Raw genomic sequence first — 23,191 nt, forward strand, 5'->3', positions numbered from 1 at the left:
CTTTGGGAGGCCGAGGTGGGCACATACCTTTACCTCAGGTGTTCAAGAGCAGCCTGGGCAACATGGTGAAACCCTGTCTGTTTAAAAAAAAAAAAGAATGTGATATGGCAAACGTGGAGGAATATTGATTTTATTTCAGGCAAGCCGTGATTAATGATTAATCTGTAGCATAAAAGATTGGTTTGAGGTTTGAGCTCAAATTGGAGAGTATATATTGAAGATGTTTATAACTACTTGTTAGGGATGCTGTCAAAAGAAATTATGCTCACTTTGGGAGGCCGAGGCGGGTGGATCACAAGGTCAGGAGATTGAGACCATCCTGGCTAACACAGTGAAACCCTGTCTCTACTAAAAATACAAAAAAAAAAAAAGATTAGCCGGGCGAGGTGGCAGGCACCTGTAGTCCCAGCTACTCGGGAGGCTGAGGCAGGAGGATGGTGTGAACCCAGGAGGCGGAGCTTGCAGTGAGCTCAGATTGCGCCACTGCACTCCAGCCTGGGCAACAGAGCGAGACTCTGTCTCAAAAAAAAAAAAAAAAAAAAAAAGAAATTACGCATTACCTAGGGAATTATACCAGACAGCCTCTAAGAATCACTTCTTAGTACCCCAAAGTGGTAGAATTTAGAGTTGAAAGCAATATTACATGTCATTTAACCTCATCACCTACCTATTGCTTATATTTCTTTTTAATATCCCAGAAATATTCAGCTCATTTTGGACTTTGGCTGTCATGATAAAATTTGCAAATTTGTAAATTTTTTGGTCCCCTATTGTAAAAATTTCACATTATAGAAGTACTAACTTAAAAAGGAAGGCTTTTTCCAAATGGCATCCTCTTATATATAATTGTTCTTAACAATTTGATTTATAGCCTTCTAGATTTTTCTACCACCATAGAATGTGCTTATTTTAAGTTTTAATTGGTATTGTCAAATTACTATCAAAACATTCACTCTTATAAGCCTGTTTCCCCACAGCTTCACAAATGCTGAGCTTCATCAGACTTAAAATCTTTACTCACCTGTGGGGTGAAAACATGAGATCTCATTACTGATTGTATTTTCATTTCTCTATTACTGAAGTTGAGCATGCTTCCTGTTTACTGATTGGTCATTGTACTGTGGAGTGGTTAAAAGTAGGGATTCTAGAGCAGTGGTTGTCAAACATTTTTGCTCAAATAATCCTTAAACTTTTTTTTTTTTTTTTTTTTGAGTCAGAGTCTTGCTGTGTTGCCCAGGCGCAATCTCAGCTCACTGCAACCTCCACCTCCTGGGTTTAAGCAATTCTCTTGCCTCAGCCTCCCAAGTAGCTGGGATTACAGGCATGCAGCACTACACCTGGCTAAGTTTTATATTTTTAATAGAGACAAAGTTTCACCATGTTGGCCAGGCTGGTCTTGAACTCCTGACCTCAAGTGACCCACCTGCCTCAGCTTCCCAAAGTGCTGGGATTACAGGTGTGAGCCACCGCACCTGGCCCCTAAACATTTTTGAATAACTATATATCTTGTTCTTTATTTTAGAGTTAATGTCTAACATTTTCATCATAAGTTTAAATAGCTGCAAAATATATTACTTCTGGAACATTATGTTACATATGTGTTTTAAATATATTTCTGTTAAATGTTTGGACCTGCAGATTTATTTATCTTATTTGATTTATGGGAAAATGCTAAATTTGTTACCTATTTTACCTAACTAGTTCTCATTGTCAAAACCAAATTTACCTTGTCAGAAAGTCTGACTTTATTCTTTAATTCAAATAAACATTAATATTCTCGTGATTTTCTTCTAAATTTGAATTCTAAGATAGATATATAGAAATAAGGAAGGGAAAAGGAGGGAGGGAGGAAGTGAGTGTGGGAGGAGAAGAAGGGAGAAAGGGAGGGAGGAAGGAAGGGAGGGAGGTTTGCTGAGTTTGACACCCTCTTCAAGTTTTCTTTTTTTTTTTTTTTTTTTTTTTTTTTTTGAGGCGGAGTCTCGCTCTGTCTCCCGGACTGGAGTGCAGTGGCCGGATCTCAGCTCACTGCAAGCTCCGCCTCCCGGGTTTACGCCATTCTCCTGCCTCAGCCTCCCGAGTAGCTGGGACTACAGGCGCCCGCCACCTCGCCCAGCTAGTTTTTTGTATTTTTTAGTAGAGACGGGGTTTCACCGTGTTAGCCAGGATGGTCTCGATCTCCTGACCTCGTGATCCACCCGTCTCGGCCTCCCAAAGTGCTGGGATTACAGGCTTGAGCCACCGCGCCCGGCCGTCAAGTTTTCTTACCTAAACTCTTGCATTGCCGTGGGAGAAGGGGGCCACATTCTTGAGTTGTCCCTTTGTTAGCATCCTGGAGATGTTAATATCCCAGGACAATATACCTTTTTTGTTAAGTGGGAGAAGGGTATTGTGAATGGTGAGGTGGCTGTAAAAGGTGGCTGTGAAATATAGTTAATGATATTACCTACACCATTAGATCCTTGTGGAGATTGAATATATTAAATTAACACATGAGCAGTATCTGGCATATAATAAATGTTCAATAATTTTAAATTGTTATAGTTGTTACTGTTTATTTATAAATTGCATGTTCATGTACTTTCCCACTGTTTTCAACTGGATTATTCTTTTTCTTCTTTTCACATGTCTTATTATATATTAGGAAGAGTTGCTGTTTTCATAGGAATTACAGATATTTTTCAGATTGTTTATCTTTTTTTTTTTTTGAGACGGAGTCTCGCTCTGCCGCCCAGGCTGGAGTGCAGTGGCCGGATCTCAGCTCACTGCAAGCTCTGCTTCCTGGGTTTACGCCATTCTCCTGCCTCAGCCTCCCGAGTAGCTGGGACTACAGGCGCTCGCCACCTCGCCCGGCTAGTTTTTTGTATTTTTTAGTAGAGACGGGGTTTCACCGTGTTAGCCAGGATGGTCTCGATCTCCTGACCTCGTGATCCGCCCGTCTTGGCCTCCCAAAGTGCTGGGATTACAGGCTTGAGCCACCGCGCCCGGACTTTTTATTTTTAAATTAAAAATTGAATTAAAAAATTGCTTTATAGGTTGAGCATGGTGGCTCACGCCTGTATTCTCAGCACTTTGGGAGGCTGAGGTGGGTGGTCATTTGAGCTCAGATTTTTGAGACCAGCCTGGGCAACGTGGTGAAACCCCATCTCTACAAAAAAAAAATACAAAAATTAGCCAGATGTGGTGGTGCAATTCTATAGTCCCAGTTATCAGGGAGGCTGAGATGGGAAGATTGCTTGAACCCAAGAGGTCAAGGCTGTTGTGAGCCGAGATCACATCACTGCACTCCAGCCTGGATGACATAGTGAGACTCTGTCTCAAAAATAAATAAATAAATAAATAAATAAATAAAAAAAATTAGAAACAAAGAAAAGAAAAGAAAAAGTAGTTGCTTTACAGCAATTTCTGTGTAGACATTTGTATCAATGTTTACCTTATGGTTTCTACATTTTGTGTTATGTGGATTCCTAGCTTATGAATGCTTTTATCAGTTTTCTTATATTATTTTTATAATTTCATCTTTTTTGTATTTAAATAATTGAGTTTTCTGCTCTTTATTTTGGTAAAAGACTCAAGTATGGATCAAGGTTTACTTTTTCCCCAAATAATATTTCCTTGGCCCCCGTTCCCCATTGATTTAAAATGCCATCTTTTATTTTTTATTTATTTATTTATTTTTTTGAGGCGGAGTCTCGCTCTGTCGCCTGGACTGGAGTACAGTGGCCGGATCTCAGCTCACTGCAAGCTCCGCCTCCTGGGTTTACGCCATTCTCCTGCCTCAGCCTCCCGAGTAGCTGGGACTACAGGCGCCCGCCACCTCGCCCGGCTAGTTTTTGTATTTTTAGTAGAGACGGGGTTTCACCGTGTTAGCCAGGATGGTCTCGATCTCCTGACCTCGTGATCCGCCCGTCTTGGCCTCCCAAAGTGCTGGGATTACAGGCTTGAGCCACCGCGCCCGGCCTAAAATGCCATCTTTTAAAAATACGCTTTAAGCCCATGTATACTTCTGTGTGGACCTGTGATTCTATTCCATTGACCTTTGGCTATTTCTATACTAATATGACAGTGCTGTAACTACTATAGTTTTAAGTGGGTTTCTTCTCAAATTTTATTATTTTTTTGTTACAGAAACCCCACCCACAATCCAAAGATGCATAATTAAGTGGTTAACAATTTCCTTCCTATATCTTGCCACTTCTAAGTCCTAAAATATCCCATTAAAGGGATGAAGTAGGGTTTTGGAGGTCCCTTGGTGAGCTAGGTGTAACCCCTTTGTCCCTTTTTATTATGTGATGGTCTAGAGGGGCACTTGGAGAGCTGGGGCAGCAAATAGGAATAAGCCCCGAAATTTTGGTATTTTTACTGCTGATACAGCCACACCAGCAAGTACCAGCTGAATACCAACTACATGGATGTGTGTGTTTATATTATGTTATAGATATACATTAAGTACAGGTAACTATTCCTATTTTAATAAGCTTTTTGAGATGTAATTCACATACTATGCAATTCATCATTTTAAAGTGTACAGTTCAGTGCCTTAAAATATTAATACATTCATGAAGTTGTACAACAATCACCACTAACTAATTTTTGTATATGATATGAGTTAGGAGTCCAAATTCCTTCTTTGCATGTGGCCATCCAGTTCTCCCAGCAACATTTGTGGAAAAGATTATTCTCTCCTATTGAATGGTCTTGGCACCCTTGCTGAAAATCAGTTAATCCCAGCCTGGGCAACATATCTCCACAAAAAATCAGCCAGGTGGGGTGGTGCCTACCTGTAGTCCCAGCTACTCAGGAGGTCAAGGCTGTGACTGGGAGACAGAGCAAGAGCCTGTCTAAAACAAAAAGAAAGAAAATAGAAAACCCACTAATCATAGATGCGTGGGCTTATTTCTGGACTCTCATTCTATTCTCATTCTATCCATTGATTTATATGTCTATACTTAAGCCAATAGCACAATAACAGGTTTTCAAAATCACTAATGGGGCCGGGCGCTGTGGCTCACGCCTGTAATCCCAGCACTTTGGGAGGCTGAGGTGGGCAGATCACCTGAGGTCAGGAGATCGAGACCAACCTGGCCAACATGGTGAAACCCCATCTCTACTGAAAATACAAAAATTATCTGGGCGTGGTGTCAGGCGCCTGTAATCCCAGCTACTCGGGAGGCTGAGGCAGGAGAATCACTTGAACCCGGGAGGTGGAGGTTGCAGTGAGCCGAGATCATGCCATTTCACTCCAGCCTGGGCGACAGAGCGAGACTCTGTCTCAAAAAAAGAAAAAAAGAAATCACTAATGGATGCCTAGTTTTATGAAAAGCCTTTGCAGCATTTAATGATATGATCAGATGTTATTTCTCATCTGACATTTTAACATGGTGGTGAATTAGTCTTTTCTAATAGTGAACAGTCTTTGAGCCTGAGGTCTAGGTTGTGTTCTGTGTTTTGATTTTCTGTTACCTAGTAGGAGTGGAGGGCAGGAAGGTGAGCAGTGCATGAGAGGTCTTAGTGTGCACACACCAGAGTACATGCTTCTCTGGTCTTAGTACTCATTATGATCATCAGTATCTGCATATGCCTGGCTTCTGATGGTTAATTTGCTCACCTGGTCTCTATTGTTTCAGGATCCTATTATTTTCATTGCAGTCAGTGAGCCCAGTTATGTCACTGCATCCCCTACTGTCAGCCCTGGCTTGCAGAGGAAAGCCACTACCAAACCTCTCAGTGCTGTGGTGCCCCTCTCACCAGGCCATTCCTTGTTGCTTGATAGTGGGTGTACTTTTGGGATCCTCCTCTCAATATAGCCTTCTGGCTGGTTTTCCAGCCTTAATAGTGTTATCCATGGTAGCGAGCTCACTTCTCCGTCCTCTTGTTCCTTCTTCCACTGCTTGCCATCTGCAGCCTGGCATTGCTTCCTCACCTAGTGTGAACCATTGTGTGTTCGTTTTCTATTTAAGAAATTACCTCAAACTTAGTGGCTAAAAACATCTATTAATTAGCTCACATAAGTCAGATATGTCTGGTATGGCACAGCCAGGTTCTCTGCTCAGGATATGAGCTAGGCTGAATTCTCTGGAGGCTCTGGGAACAGTGTACTTCCAAACCCATGCTTGTGTTTGCAGGACTGAGGTCCTCGTCTCCTTGCTGTCACTCGACTGCTCTCCACTCCTAGAGGCCACTTTCATTCCTTGTCCAAAGGCTCCCCCATCTGTGCACCTGCAGTAGCCGTTATAGCATCTTGTGTTTTGAATCTCTGACTTCTTCCATGTCTGACCTCTAGACCCTGATTTCAAATGTCATTTGATTAGGTCAGATCCACCCAGATAATATCCCTATCTTCAGGGTAACTAACGTGGGACCTATCCTACATCTGCAAATCCCGTTTGTCATGTGTGTTAGTTTCCTGGGCTGCTGAAAGAAATTCCTCCAAACTTGGTGGCTTATAACAACAAACATTTATTCTCTCAAAGTTCCGGAGGCTGGGAGTCCTAAACCAAGGCATTGGCAGGTACTAGCCAGGTGGATTCCTCCTGGGGCCTGTGCTGGAGAGGCCTGTCCCCTGCGCTCTCCCAGCTTGTGGTGGTTGCTCGCTGTCTTTGGTGTTCTTTGGCTTGTAGCTGTGTCACATGGACACTATTATTATTATTATTGAGATGGAGTCTTTCTCTGTCACCCAGGCTGGAGTACAGTGGTGTGATCTCAGCTAGTTGCAACCACCACCTCCTGAGTTCAAATGATTCTCCTGCCTCAGACTCCCAAGTAGCTGAGATTAAAGGCGCCTGCCACCACGCCTGGCTAATTTTTGTGTTTTTGAGCCAGAATTTCGCTCTTGTCGCCCAGGCTGGAGTGCAATGGTGCAATCGTGGCTTGAACCTCCCAGGTTCAAGCAATTCTCTTGTCTCAGCCTCCTGAGTAGCTGGGATTACAGGCGTCTGCCACCACACCCAGCTAATTTTTGCATTTTTAGCAGAGACAGGGTTTCACCATGTTGGCCAGGCTTGTCTCGAACTCCTGACCTCAGGTGACCCATCCACTTGCCTCAGCATCCCAAAGTGCTGGGATTACAGGTGTGACCCACCATACCTGGCCGAATTTTTGTATTTTTAGTAGAGACAGGGTTTCACCATGTTGGCCAGGCTGGTCTCGAACTCCTGGCCTCAAGTGATTTGCCTGCCTCAGTCTCCCAAAGTGCTAGGATTATGGGCGTGAGCCACGGCACCCGGCCAGGATGCAATGATTAATAAAAGATTTCCTGATAGTTTAATTCATATAGAATAGTGTTTAATTGCTTTATTAAATATATTTTAATAATATAAGCCTGGAAATAGAATCTTTTATTATTCATGAGTGAACCACTTACTAAGAAATGATAAATTCAATATTAAACATAAAAACCAAAAATTTCATTTTAAATCTATTCATGATTTGAGATTTTTCTTACACAGTCTTTGTTATATACTTTCTTGAACACTATATAACTCATCTATTAATCCTCAAAATGTGACTGGGAAGAAGAATGTAATTAAAGTGATAGGCTATATTTTTATATTGTAATTGTGCAAAAAGTAACCAAAAGAAAATGTTTTCTCCTTTGTATTTTGAAAATGGTAGAAATATAGGCAATTTTGGATAACTTTGTGATTAATGTACATATTTACCTGCTTTGATAATGGAAACCTCTTACTAACATATTAATGACTTTGGGAAGGTCAGTTTTTAGTTTGTTAAAAATTTGTTATTCTTGGGATAGTTGGTTAAAGATGGAGAATCTGGGATTTATAATAAATTATGAACTAATATAAAATATTAGAGCTTTTAACTTATAATAGTATTTAGGGAAAGAATTGTGTTCTTGATTGGAAGAACAATGCTTCAGAATTGTGTTCTTGATTGGAATTTCTGTTTAAATGATTAGTAAAGTATACTAGAAAAAAATGTAGCTGCAATTTACTTTCTTCCTCTCTTGGCAAAGAAGCCATTCTAACTGCTGAATGCTTGTTCCCGTCTGCTGCAGGCTTAGTCCTCCTGTTCTTCCACTGTGCTCCTTAAAGGAAATTCAATTGTCTACTGATAAATTTTTTAGAATGGAACCATCTGAAATTACCAATGGTTGTTTTCTTTCTGTTTTAACAAGGGAGGTAAGGAAAAAAAAAAATCCTAATCCATGTCATACTTTGGAATTAAACTACAAAGCCTCATAATAGTAAGCCAGAAACTGTGCACATTCTGTAAAGATGTGTTTGCATTTCATAAACAGCTAAAGGGCAGCAGCAAGAATGACTGCTGTGTGGCAAATAAGCCCTGTTCTTTTTTTTTTTTTTTTTTTTTTTGAGACGGAGCCTTGCTTTGTAGCCAAGGCTGGAGTACAGTGGCGTGATCTCGGCTCACTGCAACCTCTGTCTCCTGGGTTCAAGCAATTCTCTGACTCAGCCTCAACCAAGTAGCTGGGATTACAGGCACCCGCCACCACACCTGGCTAATTTTTGTATTTTTAGTAGAGATGGGGTTTCACCATGTTGGCCAGGCTGATCTTTAACTTATGACTGAACTCGTGATCCACCCGCCTCGGCCTCCCAGAGTGCTGGGATGACAGGTGTGAGCCACCACACCCAGCCAGCCCTGCTCTTTATACTTCCCCAGAGTGTTCCTCTTCTGCCTGGCTGCCACCCCCACCTCCCCAAGCTTTTTGTCAACATCTAATGCATCTTCCCTCATATGTAAGAAATAAGCAGCCAGGTGTGGGGGCTCATGCCTGTAATCCCAGCACTTTGGGAGGCTGAGGTGGGTGGATCACCTGAGGTCAGGAGTTCGAGACCAGCCTGGCCAGCATGGTGAAACTCCTACTAAAAATAAAACTATCAACTGGGCGTGGTGGCGCGTGCCTATAATCCCAGCTACTCAGGAGGCTGAGGCAGGAGAATTGCTTGAACTTGGAGGTGGAGGTTGCAGTGAGCTGAGATCGCACCAGGCTGGGCAACAAAGCGAGACTCCATCTCAAAACAAAACAAAAAAACAAAAAAAAACCCCCCTGTGATTCTTTTTTTCTATCAGGTATCAGGTTCATAAATGGGGAAGTTTACGTTTTTGTTTTTGGCATTTTCTGAGGCTTATGAGACTGGGGACTAAGGCCTAAAAACTATTTATTTCTTTTAGTATAATAAAGAGATTATTTTTATTTTTACTGATACATTGATAAATATTTGCAAGAGACACAATAATAGCTAACTCCCACATTTAGTAAGTGCTTCTTTAATTGCAGCGGGACCCTTCTGAGACAGTGTCTGTGAAAGATGTTTTGGCCCGAGCTGCAGCCAAGGGTCTGCTGGATGGGATTGAGTTGGGTAAATCATCAAAACGGGAGAAGAAGAAGAAAAAATCAAAAACATCATTGACAAAAGCTGCCACTGCTGATAATGGCATCCAAATGAAGATTGCTGAGTTCCTGAATCGAGAAACTAAAGCCAGTGCTAATCTATCAGAGACTGTAACAAAACCACCTCTTCCCCAGAAAAATACTGCTCAAATGGGGGCTTCCTCACAGACCAGAAAACACAAGCTGGCCCCTCATCCTGCAGTGCCTACATTTATGAAGAACACTTGTCCCTCCAGACCGCATGAACGGCAGACACACTTCATAAGACCTCGGCCAGAAGACAGAATGGTTGCTCTGAAACCCATCGAGATTGTTCTGCCTCCAGTCTTTATGCCATTTTCAAGTCCCCAGGGGATCAGATCTTGGATGCCAACTCAACATTTGTACTGTCATTGGGTTGCCCCCAAGGCACTTGTGCCCACCTGCCTTCCCACACCTTCACTATCCAGAAAAGGGGAAAAGCCTAAAGATGACACACGTTCCTCCCTACTCAGGCCTCCTCGGCGATGGCTTTGATTGTTTGTTTTTTTATAGGGGCCAAAGAGCAGTTGATTTTTTTTTCAAAGTCTAGTATTTTTCTGAAGGTTCCACATCTCTACACAAGGTATTCTTTCTTTTGGTCACTTAAGGATCTTCTAAGATATTAGTTTCAGAGATATTCAGACAAGTGAGAAACAATAATGTAGGAGTCAGCAAAGCAGAATTCAGAGACTTCAACCGATCAGTGCTGCTCTGAGAGGATCCAGTTAGAGACTCAGTGTCAGCTGTCAGAACTTATCTCACTCCTGTGACCTTTCAGGCTGGACTTAAAGCTGCCAAGTTTCTCCTGCAGGGAAGGAAACACTGCCTCCTTTCAGCAGGCAGCTCATTAGAAAGCCGAACAGGCAAGCGATCCCAGCCTCTCCCGCCAGCTGACTGCTCTTCAGCATCCATGCAGTTGGAGTCGTGACTTTCTCAATCACGATCAAGGGTGATTTTTTTCTTAAATATCAAGCTGTTCTTTGAACAGGGAGTGACATGAGTTTTTGTAACGTGACTGAAGTTGAGTTTAAGTAGGGAGCGCAGGAAGTTCCCAAGTGCCAGGTGTGTGTAGCTCAGAGACGCTTTTACATGAGGTGTCTCTCACTGGGGGAGCTTCCAGGATTGTGAATAGACTGGACACAACCATCTCTCCCTTCCTATATGTCAAGCACTGTTATAAAAAAAAGACTGTGAGCAAATTTCCACCTAAATATTAATAATTCTGAAGAGGCAAAACTGTTGAATGCAAGTGATACCTGCTGTTGAAGTAACCCATACATTTTTGATTCTCTTCAAAGATCAGGCGATACAACAAAATCTACAAGTCATTTCAAACAACACACAGGAGTCAAACTTTGGTAAATCATTTCTGATGCACAATTAAATCTATTGTAGCACTCTTAATTATATGAAATGTCGATTCATCTTGAATGTATTATCAATTGCCTACCAAGAATTGGTATGGTTATCATTTCTGGGTCTACTGATGTTTCATCATGGCAACAGAAATTGTCATTAAATAGAATAAGATACAACTACGTATCTTATTGTTTAAAAACATTCCTAGACATAATCATAAAGTTTGAATTTAAAGTTTTATTTTTGTAATTCAGTTGTATAGAAATGTTATGTAAATTCCTAAAATGCTCAATTCAGGTGGCATGGTTTTTAGAATATTACCCTCTTCAAGATGAATATTTAGGTCTATTTCAGCTCTGATTTTCTATTTTAACTTTCTTACTTGAAATGAGGACTAAAAGAGAATGGCGAATTTTATTATAGCGGTAATACATTTTCTTTTAGCTTAGATTTACATTTATCAGTAAAACTTGTCAGTGGGCTGGGTGCAGTGGCTCACATCTGTAATCTCAGCAGTTTGGGAGGCTGAGGTGGGCAGACCACTTGAGCCCCGGAGTTCCACACCAGCCCGGGCAATGTGGTGAAACCCCCAAACCCCATCTCTACAAAAAATACAAAAATTAGCTGCATGTGGTGGGACATGCCTGTAGTCCCAGCTACTTAGGAGGCTGAGGTAGGAGGATTGCTTGGGCCCAAGAGGCGCAGGTTGCAGTGAGCCAAGCTTGCCCCAGTGCACGCCAGCCTGGGCAACAGTGAGACCTTGCCTAAAAAAAAAAGAAAAAAGTGTCAGTGAAGAAAGAAAACAAGACTTTTTATACTTGAACCAGGCTTATATTTTAAATTCCCAAAGAATTCTTCACGTTAATTATCACTCTTGAAAAGTACAGAAAGATATAAAATGCTCAGCTTATTTTGCTGATTTTGAAAATGAAACACTATCTTCTTGCCCTGAAAATTATAGCACGTGGCTCATCCTCTTACCCATCCAGATTTCTATCTGGGTTAGAGTAGTCCATGCCTCAAGGAAGGCGGTGCAGCTTAATTTAAAATTGTTCAGCAAAGAATCCCATTATATATCACAAGAATCCCTTATCCTTTCCTGGCCCTCCCCAATACCAGACTGAAAAGTATTCCATTGTCCAGAAGTAACAGGTCTGAGGTTTTTATTTTCAAGTGTATTTTCTGTGATGTTAGGGCTCATTGTTATGGAATAGTTTAGGATAATTTTCTCATCTCTACAGTAGCATGTGATTGAAGTCACAATTTGTTGCCACTTACATTGAGTATCTCCTAACATGCAATTTGGCACTAAATTATTTTTCTCTTTAGAAGTATATGAAGATTCTGAATTAAACCATTCATTAATTACACTGCGGTTTTCTTCTTTGACAACCTTCTACGAAGGACAGGATCAATTATTTAAATGCTTTGGTGGAGTGAAAAGCGAAAGGTACTTTGGATAAAAGCAGTATGAGGCCGGACATGATGGATCACGTACTTTGGGAGGCTGGGGTGAGCAGATCACCTGAGCTCAGGAGTTCGAGACCAGCCTGGCCGACATGATGAAACCTTGTCTCTACTAAAAATATACAAATTGGCCGGGCGTGGTGGTGCACACCTGTAGTCCCAGCTACTCGGGAGACTGAGGCATGAGAATTGCTTGAACTCAGGAGGTGGAGGTTGCGGTGAGCCGAAATTGCGCCACTGCACTCCAGCCTGGGCGACAGAGTGAGAGACTCTGTCTGGAAAAAAAAAAAAAAAAGGCACTATGAGAGAATCCTAATGAAGGAGAATATTGATTACGCTGACACATTTCACTTGGCATTTTACATTCTTGGACTTTAAAGTGCTGCAAAATTATAAATAATGAAATTACTGGTATTCAGACACTCCAATAGCAAATTTATATTTTTAATCTGAAATTATTTACCACCATATGCTTGAAACTGTAATGAAATTTTATTCTTTTTTACTGCCTAGAGAGAAACCACTGGGGAAGGAAGTGCAAGATGAACAAAAAGCGGGGACATACTTTACATTCTATTTATCTGCCTTCCTGTGCCTAACAGTTGAGCTAAATCAGATTCAACTGATTTTTCTAGTTACCGTTCATTTTGGATTTAGTGTGTGTACATTTCTTTTTTTTTTTTTTTTTGAGACGGAGTCTCACTCTGTTGCCCAGGCTGGAGTGTGCAGTGGCACCATCTCGGCTCACCGTAAGCTCCGCCTCCTGGGTTCAGGCCATTCTCCTGCCTCAGCCTCCTGAGTAGCTGGGACTACAGGCGCCCGCCACCTCGCCCGGCTAGTTTTTTTTGTATTTTTCAGTAGAGACGGGGTTTTACTGTTAGTCAGGATGGTCTTGATCTCCTGGCCTTTTGATCCACCCACCTTGGCCTCTCAAAGTGCTGGGGTTACAGGCGTGAGCCACCGTGCCTGGCCAGTGTGTGTACACTTCTATTCTTTATTCTTTGAAGTCAGGTTATTAAAGGAAGTGATAAACTTCTTTGTGCTGAAATATCACAATCCTAGAAAGACCGCTTACAAAAGACTCAAGTTGGTGACTAAATAGGCTTCTGTGTCCAGAAGGCCAGCTGGCCTTCCTGATCACCAAATAAGCATGGGGTAATTCCTCAAAATTAAAGTTATTTCCTAGTTCTTACCAGGCAGAAATACGTAGTAACTAATCAAAGCAAAATGCCCCATTACTAAAGTGATTTCTAAGAAGTGTGAGGTAAGAATAATTTAAAAATAACTAGAGACACTAAATTTCTATTTCTATTCCTTGTATATGTGACTAAGATGCCAGATAAATGAGCCAAACGTTTTATGCAGCTAAATTTATTCTCACAACAAATTACATTTAAATGTGTAAAAGTAGTCAACAGGAACAGGGGCGTAAAGGAAAACAAAGCGTTCTTTCACAGGAAGCAGGCTGCTCCGGAGGCCAGGGACGACCGCTCGCGTTGACACTGTGTGAGTGGGTATCTTTGCCCTGACGCTGAAATTAAACTTTCTACTGGCTGTGCGGCACACGTTAGATGTGTATTAGGGTAAGCCTGGCCAAGTAGAGAGCGAAGGGGCTTGTTAGTTAAATTGTGCTCATATCAGTTAGGAAAATGCTTGTCATGTTATGGCGAAATCTTGAGTTTGGGTTGCAATGCCTGGGACATGAACGGGCCATACAAACGAAGGAAAGCTCTGGGGCTTCCAGGCAATGGCCTTGTGTCAAGTCATCTTACAAGTGTCCATCTTGAAATCATAAAGTGGATTTAAAAAGAAGTAGCAGTGCCACAGTTTATCACCAAGAACTTATTTTAATGGAAATGGGTCTAGTGTCCCTTCATGCAACAAGACAGACGAACAAAAAACAATGGTCCTAATTAGCTATGAGTGATCTTATATCCAGGTGGAAACAAAGGGCATGTGGACATGTATATATCTCTTAGGTGAAATCACACATGTTGTGAAGGGTAGAAAAACGAAGCACCAAGCAGTGCTTTAGTCTGCAAAGGAAAGTTTTTAGCCATAGGCGTGTTGGCTAGTCATTCCCCTTGACACTGCGAAGGAGCAGATGTATGAGGTGGCAAGTCTGTGTCTATCTAGCTGCTTTTAAAAAATAAAAGGAACTTTAAGCATTTTGCCTTTTCTTCTACATATCCCAATAGAAATGTGACTACAAATCATTACAAAACCACTTTTTAGGCAATGTATAGTTCACTGAGATTACTTAGATCTGGATATACTGGGAGATAATATCCAGGAAAGATAATACATTAACACAATAATGCAGTATATTTCAGTAAAAATAGAATAAATAAAATAAAAATATTTTAAGCTGTATTTAACAGGTTAATTAAAAATATGGTAAGACATACAAGGCATCGTGAACATGGCTGCCTGTTTACCGAATCACAGATCTAAAGAATGCATAGATAGATAACTGAAGTGTCACTAAGATATCAGGTAAAACATTGGCATCCTTTCACAGACAAATACACACATACTTTCATACATACTTTTTGGCCATGGCAGAAAGTGTCTGAACATACTGTTTAACATAATTTTACAAAATTAATTTGCATTTACCATACAATGCCATTTTCAAAACAAAACATCTGCAGTAAAGTTTTCAATATGTTGTGTAAAGGCTATCATTCATCTTAATGCATCCTATAATTGCATATATAAATCAGTTTGCTACTTAAAGCTAGCTCAGAATTCTTGATCTTGAAAACAAGCAAATGTATGCCCTAAAAAATGAAGAGGGGGTTCTGATAGAGATTTCCAATAGAAAAGTGAGTCATTTGTTTAGAATTTTGAAATTTATCACACTACAATGTTTCACTACAGAGACCATGATGAAAGATCACTGTAAATGATTTCTGAACAGCTTTTCAAAGGGCACAGCAAGGATTTTCTTAATGCAGTGATTTCTTATGATGGCGTTGGTTACTTCAGATCAGTAGTATTGGTGAAATGTAGATTGCATTTCTAAAGTAGCATAGTTTTGTCATAACATTAGGGTGCTAAGACAATTCCAGTCCCCCTGCCCCCCACCCCTCATGAATTCTGAAGGAATGGCTGGTAGAAAAGCCACCCACTCATTCCATCATGATCTCTGGTGGCTAAGTACCATGAGTTAGGAATGTCTCTACCACAAGTAGCATCTGGAAAATCTCGTAGATGGAACAGGCTGTGAATGTAGAATCCTGTCCTCTACAACACGTTTGAGGCACACTGTAGGAAAACAGTCTTGGACTTAGAGAGGACAATGGCATCGTCATTAATACCACTGCGTAGGGAATTTGGACATCTTCCTCCCACTCGTATAGGGAATTCTAAGATTGCCTGACAATAGATCTTTCCATACCTGTTCTTCTTAGTATATGCCAAGTCATTCTGGAAAGGCTCTTCCTGACAGGTACGGAGGCAGCATAACACAGCAAGAATGGGGTCCTAGTCCTGGTTATCTCATGAACTTTGGTGAGATCTTAGGCCAGTGGGTTTAGCCTCTTGGTACTTCATATTTTTACTTCTAAAGTGTATTTAGTGCCTTCTCTACCTTGTAAGGCTCAAATGTGGTAAGAATGTGGAAACCACTTAGACAACTACATAGCAGTGTATAAACATAAATTGCTTTTATAACTGGATGTTGTAAATGTTAATTTTAACATTAAAAAGAAGTAAACAAGACTAATATTGAAATTGATCGCCTTAGCAACTTCCTTTTAAAACGACAATGTCAACAAGAGTCTAAATCTGTATGTCTTTACAGCTAAGTTTCTCATCTACATAAAAAGGAGCAGGAAAATGCTATTTTTGGGAAACTTGTTAAATAGTCCATTATTTCTATGTAGACTTTGCTCAGATATGAAAATTTCAAATCTTCAAAGTAAAAATGGAAAAAATATAAATTTAAAAATGTATCTAGTTGAGTCCAACAAATTCTAATATTAAATACATAAATTCAAGGAAAGGTTCAACCTAATGTAATTTGTTGCCATAGACAATAAATGATGGACAGACAGCTTTCTGGGCAAAAAGCATCAGAGGGGGATTGAGCTGGATGCAGAATGCCAGCAGAACCTTTACCTCTAGCACATGGACTAGCCAAAATAACACGTTGGTAGAAATCGAAAATAATCGTGCATGATGGAAATATCGATATTTCCTCAACTTCAAATTGCATATCAGCTAATTCTCAAACTAAGGATGAAAGGCTGATGAGGAGTATTTCATCTTAATGTTTATGTAGAGAATGGCCATTGTGAACTATAATTCTCTAGCTGCACCATACAATATAAGGCAGAAGTTTAAAATATGTCCCACCCAAAATGCATTATGATTTTATTAATCTCTTTTAAAAATAATCAGTTTGAAAACCATCTGAAAAGAAAAGCTATGTTTTGTTCGATTTTAATTCCTCAAATTTAGTTTTTCATCAATTTTGAAGTTTCACTTTTTCCAACATCCCACAAACAGCTGTAGACATGAAATGGTGTCCATGTGTCAAAGAGCTTGTCAAGGAAAGCTGCCAGTTGGTTTCTATACTGATGCCAACAGCCAATTTTGTCAACCAACAGGTTCAATTTTATGAAAAATTAAAACACAAACTCGCCATCCTATTTTTACAGCAATTCAATGGTATCTGCTATGCAGTGCCTACTCCAATGTGGATAACAGGGCAAAGTGCAGTAGGACTTAAAGGTTGCTTGTGACAGATCCAGCCAAGAAGACAGTGAAACTAACTCACGCATCATTCACTCCAAGGACGCAGCATTAGTTCACTAGGAGGGGTGTGGCCAATTCTTCTCTCTGTATGTGTGAAGTAATGTTCACAATATTTACAATAAGAAAAAGACCTTCCACTGCGCATGATGTAACTTACAGCAAAAAAAATTATTCATGCTTCTTTTCATATCACATGATGGTAGCAAGACGAGAGAACATGCTTGTCTAACACTGCTTGGTTAAGGGTAAATTCTCTGAAGACAAAGCATCAGCAACTGGATGGAAGGTCAGATGGCGGAGTTCATTTTCTTTAGTGTAGCTAGTCAATTTTCAGGTAAATAGCCGAGTCCTTTCGCATGTGCAGCTATGGCGTTTCGGTGACAGGGCGTTTCTGTTTCAAAGTGTCAATGAGGGATAAGACCCCTCGTTTTACATTGGTTGTGACTCTTCTGGTCACTGAGTCCGCTGGCGGTGGAGGTGGTCGAACTTTCAGAGAAGGCGGCCTGGCTACCAAGCACTTCTGATATCGTAACTGAAATAAAACAAAACGTGTTTTAAGGTAATTAATGACATATTATTTCTTCTTCTTTAATATGACTTTAAGTCATCACCCATACATTGACTCCCAAAGGTTAATGACCTAGTTCCTGAACATAAATCCAAGAGTTATTTTTTTTTATATGTGAGTGCTTTAAATTCTCCTAAAATATTAGGCTCAACAAAGGGGTTTTGGCTTTTGCCACCCTTTCCTTCCATCCATTTCCACCCTCCACATGTCCTCTATATTGATAGTCCGCAATGAATACACCTCACAGTCAATGAGCTAATGAAACCAGAAAGCACTGGGAGAGAGTGTGTTACATTTTTCATCAGAGACATACAGATCTAGGTGGGTACTCATGGTGCACTGATAGCACAGTAGAAAGGGCATAGTTTGAATCTAAGGTCTATCACTTGTGAACCCCAGGCAAATTATTAAATCTCTCTGAGCCGCAGTTTCTTCAACTGTGAAATGGCTGAAGAAGGTACTGTTTAGAGAGGGTGTTATGATTAAATAAGGAATGCTGGTAATGCTTGAGGAACACCTGAAATAGGCCTACCAACACAGAAGGCATTCAAAAACGTTTGTTTCCTTCCCTATTTCCTGTTTTAATTAAAAAGATGAGGTATTAAGATTTCGGGATACATTTTACATGCAAGTCTAAATCTGTATGGATTAATTTTTTAAAATCCATTAGCACTGGCACAAGCGATAATTCCTGTTCTTCAGAAATATAACAATGCAGTCCACCTGGTTTTGCATAATGGGAAGGTAAGTAATTCTTTAAGATTAGATAAAAAGTTAAAATTTATCAAAAAATTTTTTTTGTCATCCAAACGTTTAAAAATACAGTTGACCTGGCCAGTCATGGTGTTTCACTCCTGTAATCCCAGCACTTGGGGAGGCCAAAGGAGGCGGATCACTTGGGCCCAGGAGTTTGAGACCAACCCGGGGGACATGGTGAAACCCTGTGTCTACAGAAAATACAAAAATGAGCCAGGTGTGGTGGCGCACGCCTGTGGTTCCAACTACTTGGGAGGCTGAGGTGGGAGGATTGCTTCAGCCTGGGAGGTCAAAGCTGCAGTGAGCTGTGAGTGTGGCCACTTCTCTCCAGCCTGGGCGACGGAGTGAACCGTGTCTCAAACAAATAATGAAAATACAATACAGCTGATCTTTGAACAACAGAGTTTGAACTGTGCAGGTCCACTTATATGAGGATTTTTTTCAACCAAACACAGATTGAAAATAGTATTCCCGGTATGCAAAACCCAGTTATTCACAGGGCAGACTTTTCCTATGCGTGGGTTCTGCAGGACCTGAATATGCAGGATTCTGGCGTACTCAGAGGTCCTAGAACCAATCCCCTACGTATACCAAGGCAGGACTGGCATTCCATGGCTTTTTAAAAAAAATCAACTTAAATATTAACAGGCTTTTTAGTAATGGAACAGGCTCATGTCCCTGTAAGAAGCAAGACTCTGGGGGAAGTGTTCTATCATACCTTCTAGGCCACAAAACCACCCCTTTCAAATCAATCATATGAAAAATGATGATCGATTACATGTCTCCTCTGTGTAAGGTATCTTACTAGGCCCACATCACAACTCAAACCACACACATCTAAAGCACGGATTTATACATGGCAACATGGGACTCTGGACTTGGAATTTCAAACCGGAGTCACACACATGCACCGTGAATCAAAGCCGCACCTAAGTGTTGGATTTCATAAAGGATCCCTCTCTGTTCTAAATTTTGCCAAAATGTCTTCTGTTGGGCCTATACCACACAGCTGTAAAATATGCCTAAAAATTAAGTAGATTCAAAAGAATGTTAGTGTCAATAAATATTCACACGGTATAAATTCACATATGGATCTTTCACATGGAGAATCATGCGGATTTGAACCAAGAAGAAAGCCCCTGAGCCAGAAACACTGGATTCAGAGCGGGCGGAAGGGAAGAACGGTTTGATTTTACTAGTATGCCTTATACTAGATTGGCTGAGCTGTGTCCACTCGTTGCAGTGATACAATTAAAATAGGAAGCAAATGAGTAAACGTTGTTTCCAAGAGGGAAAATGAATCTGAGAATCAGAAAACCAGCTGTAGCCAAGAGATAAAGCTCATTGTCGTTATCACTTAAAACGTATAATTAAGTCTGAAAGCCATTCATTTTATGACTAAAACCATCTGCTATGATCTGTTTCAACTTCATAAAATACCAAAATAGTTGTCATCCATTTTCCCTTGGCTGAAATCTCCTATTTTCTATTTTCTTCACAGATCTCCTTTATTTCATCAACTCCCTGCACCTGGTCAGCAGGTTCACCTGACTCCTCTACTGTCCCTGCTCCCCTGAACCCCAGCCCTGCTCCTGCATATTCAGGGTGTCTGAGTTAGAATCCTGGCCCCACAGTTCTTGGGGGAAGTTAGCCACTCTCACAGAGGATGGTGTAAGTGTGACACCAGACAACAAGCGTCTAACGCCAGCCTTCCCTTCTCCCTCCTTCCTGCTCTATTTCAAATGATAAAGGTCAAGTGGCTCTTTTCTGTGCCCTACCTTTGCCATCTGCTCTCCCACCTCATCCTTTTAACATTTTTGTTAGACATAGGGCCGTTCTATGTTGCCCAGGCTGGACCTGAACTCCTGGGCTCAAGGGGTCCTCTCACCTCAGCCTCCCGAGTAGCTGGAATTACAGGTGCAAACTTTCCCTTCATTCATAACCTCACAATGTGCTGTATGGGGGAGTTGGGGGCGGTTAGAGAACTCCCTTCCCTTCCCTAAGCTCCACCCATTCTTGGTTCTCAGCATCTTCTGGACTATCCCAAAGTAAAAGGTCTCTAACTAATTCAGACGTGAAGTCCCTCCCCTTGGCTTTTTTTTTGTTTTTTTGAGACAGGGTCTCACTTTTTTGCCCAGGCTGAAGTGCAGTGGTACAACCTCAGCTCACTGCAACCTCTGCCCCCAGGTTCAAGCAATCCTCCCACCTCAGCCTCCCTGAGTAACTGAGTCGACAGGTGCATGCCACCACACCCGGCTAATTTTTGTATTTTTTCGTAGAGACGGGTTTCACCATGTTGGCCAGTCTGGTCTCAACCTCCTGACCTCAAGTGATCCACCCGCCTCAGGCTCCCAAAGTATTGGGATTACAGGAGTGAGCTACTGCACCTCAACCTCCTCGGTTCTTTATCTACCACCATTTTCCACAAAAGAAAACCTAGCTGGGCATGGTGGTGCTCCCCTGTCGTTCCAGGGAGGAGTTCAAGACCTATCTGGGGAATACAGCAAGACTCCATCTCTTAAAAAAAAAAGCGGGGAGGGGCAGGCCTCTCCTGTCCTGAAATAAACACATGAACAAACCCTCCAATGCTACCCGCCCTTCAAGCTCCCCCTCACTGGCAAACTTTGTAAGCTATCTGCTTTTAGGGCCTCCACGTCTTTTTCTTCCCAGTTACTTCTCAATCCAGCACAGTCTCATACTTATTTTTCTTGTTTATTTTTTTGAGACAGGGTCTCGCTCTGTCACCCAGGCTGGACTGCAGTGGTGCCATCACAGCTCACTGCAGCCTTGATCTTCTGGGTTTGAGCCACGCTCCCACCTTAGCCTCCTCAGAAGCTGGGACTACAGGCACGTGGCACCGGCTGAAAGTGAAGATCCTCATACTTTTATTTACAGCACTTTCTACACTGTAACAGAGTTTGGGTTTCTGTGTCTCCCCCACTAAACCTGAGCTCTACAATGCAAGGATTGTATCTCAGTCATGCTGAACGCCCCAGATTCCAGCCGGTAGGTGTGAGGCTGAATTAAATGAAGCACAGGGCTTCACATGCAGCAGTTCTCCCCCAGCCAGGCAGCTCGGCGCCTCTCAAAGCCTCTGCTCCTGTTTGTTCCCAACGCTGCTCTCCTGCTGTGGACACTCCTCCTCTCTCCCATCTGCAGAAAGTAACTGGCCTCCTGCCTGATCGCCACCTCAGCCTTGTTCCTCCAACCTATCCTTTACTTTGTCGTCTTCTTTTTTTTTGCTGGATACTCTTCTAAAATCTAAATACAGGCTGGGTGCGGTGGCTCACACCCGTAATCCCAGCACTTTGGGAGGCTGAGGTGGGTGGATCACCTGAGGTCAGGAGTTTGAGACCAGCCTGGCCAACGTGGTGAAGCCCTGTCTCTACTAAAAATATAAAAAATTAGTTGAGCCGGGCACGGTGGCTCAAGCCTGTAATCCCAGCACTTTGGGAGGCCGAGACGGGCGGATCACGAGGTCAGGAGATCGAGACCATCCTGGCTAACACGGTGAAACCTCGTCTCTACTAAAAATACAAAAACTAGCCGGGCGAGGTGGCGGGCACCTGTAGTCCCAGCTACTCGGGGGGCTGAGACAGGAGAATGGCGTAAATCCGGGAGGCGGAGCTTGCAGTGAGCTGATATCCGGCCACTGCACTCCAGCCTGGGCGACAGAGCGAGACTCCGCCTCAAAAAAAAAAAAATTAGTTGGGCATGGTGGTGGGCGCTTGTCTTCCCAGCTACTTGGGAGGCTGAGGCAGGAGAATCACTTGAACCCAGGAGGCGAAGGTTGCAGTGAGCTGAGATCGCGTCACTGCACTCCAGCCTGGGCAACAAGAGCAAAATTTCATCTCAATAAATAAATAAATAATAAAATCTAAATACAATCAATTCAATCCCCAGTTTAGCAATCCCTGGTGAAGAAAATCAGGCCTCCACACACCATCCTAAGCCCACCATGATCCGGACCGCACCTCCTTCCACTCGGGCCCAGCACCCAACCTGCTGCTGCTAGAACACACCTGCCCATAGGCTCTGGTGCCCACACTCATACAGCATCCTCATTTTTTTCTGAGATGGGTTTCCCTCTTGTTGCCCAGGCTGGAGTACAATGGCGTGATCTCGGCTCACTGCAGCCTCTGTCTCCCAGGTTCAAGTGATTCTCCTGCCTCAGCCTCCTGAGTAGCTGGGATTACAGGGATGCACCACCATGCTGGCTAATTTTGTATTTTTAGCAGAGACAGGGCTTCTACATTTGGTCAGGTTGGTCTCGAACTTCCGACCTCAAGTGATCCGCCTGCCTCAGCCTCTCAAAGTGCTGGGATTACAGGCGTGAGCCACTGCGCCCAGCCCAGTTCCCTCATTTTTATTTGCAGTGTCTGGCATAAGAGGGGCACAAAGGACATATGATGGAGGAATAATGAGGTGTTCTGGTTTGTTTCCAAGTATCCATGTGGTGTAAAGAGCCCTGGCTTTGTCACCTGGCAGACTTGGGGCTGAGTCCAGGCTCGGCTCTGTCACCGACAAGCCCTGGGGCCCATTCTCTAACTTCTCTGAGTCTCTATTTTCTCATAAATAAAACAGAACTAACAACTACCTAACAGAGTTGTCATGAGGACTGAGTTAATCGATATAAATAAAATGTATAAGAACAGTGTACAGAAACCAATCACTGGAAATAAAAGTCATTCAATGTATTGATTTTTAAAGTGTTGAATTGAATTGAATCCAAACAGTACCAACTCATGCATGACCAACATTTCACGTATGAAATTGATCTGGGATCAAGGATTGACAGTCGTCAAGCTGGTGGTTGTGAAGCTCGTCGGAGCCTCTATCTGGCCCCACTTCTTTCAGGAGTCCTGGCCTTTTGAGATGTAATC

The 23,191-nt window shown here is 42.1% G+C and overlaps 2 protein-coding genes across 8 annotated transcripts in view; one reads left to right on the forward strand and one right to left on the reverse strand.

Moving 5' to 3' along the window:
* The window catches only part of NSUN7 (NOP2/Sun RNA methyltransferase family member 7), a 57,825-nt gene extending 46,896 nt beyond the window's left edge, over nt 1–10,929 (forward strand). Inside the window, exons 11-12 of the mRNA XM_033214065.1 lie at nt 8,015–8,138; nt 9,260–10,929. Of these exons, the coding sequence (XP_033069956.1) occupies nt 8,015–8,138; nt 9,260–9,889 (754 nt within the window). The 3' untranslated portion in view covers nt 9,890–10,929. The remainder of the gene's footprint in view (nt 1–8,014; nt 8,139–9,259) is intronic.
* A 2,646-nt stretch (nt 10,930–13,575) lies between these two features.
* APBB2 (amyloid beta precursor protein binding family B member 2) overlaps nt 13,576–23,191 on the reverse strand; it is a 423,550-nt gene continuing 413,934 nt past the window's right edge. For 4 of the 7 annotated variants that reach the window (XM_033214066.1, XM_033214071.1, XM_033214070.1 and 1 more), the window contains one exon: nt 13,576–17,516. In XM_033214066.1, coding sequence (XP_033069957.1) covers nt 17,349–17,516 — 168 coding nt within the window. In that variant the 3' untranslated portion in view covers nt 13,576–17,348. The remainder of the gene's footprint in view (nt 17,517–23,191) is intronic. The other 3 variants (XM_033214067.1, XM_033214069.1, XM_033214068.1) reach the window with 1 other exon arrangement.

Source organism: Trachypithecus francoisi, unplaced genomic scaffold, assembly GCF_009764315.1.
Source record: "Trachypithecus francoisi isolate TF-2019V2 unplaced genomic scaffold, Tfra_2.0 Lachesis_group1, whole genome shotgun sequence".
Lineage (NCBI taxonomy): Eukaryota > Metazoa > Chordata > Mammalia > Primates > Cercopithecidae > Trachypithecus > Trachypithecus francoisi.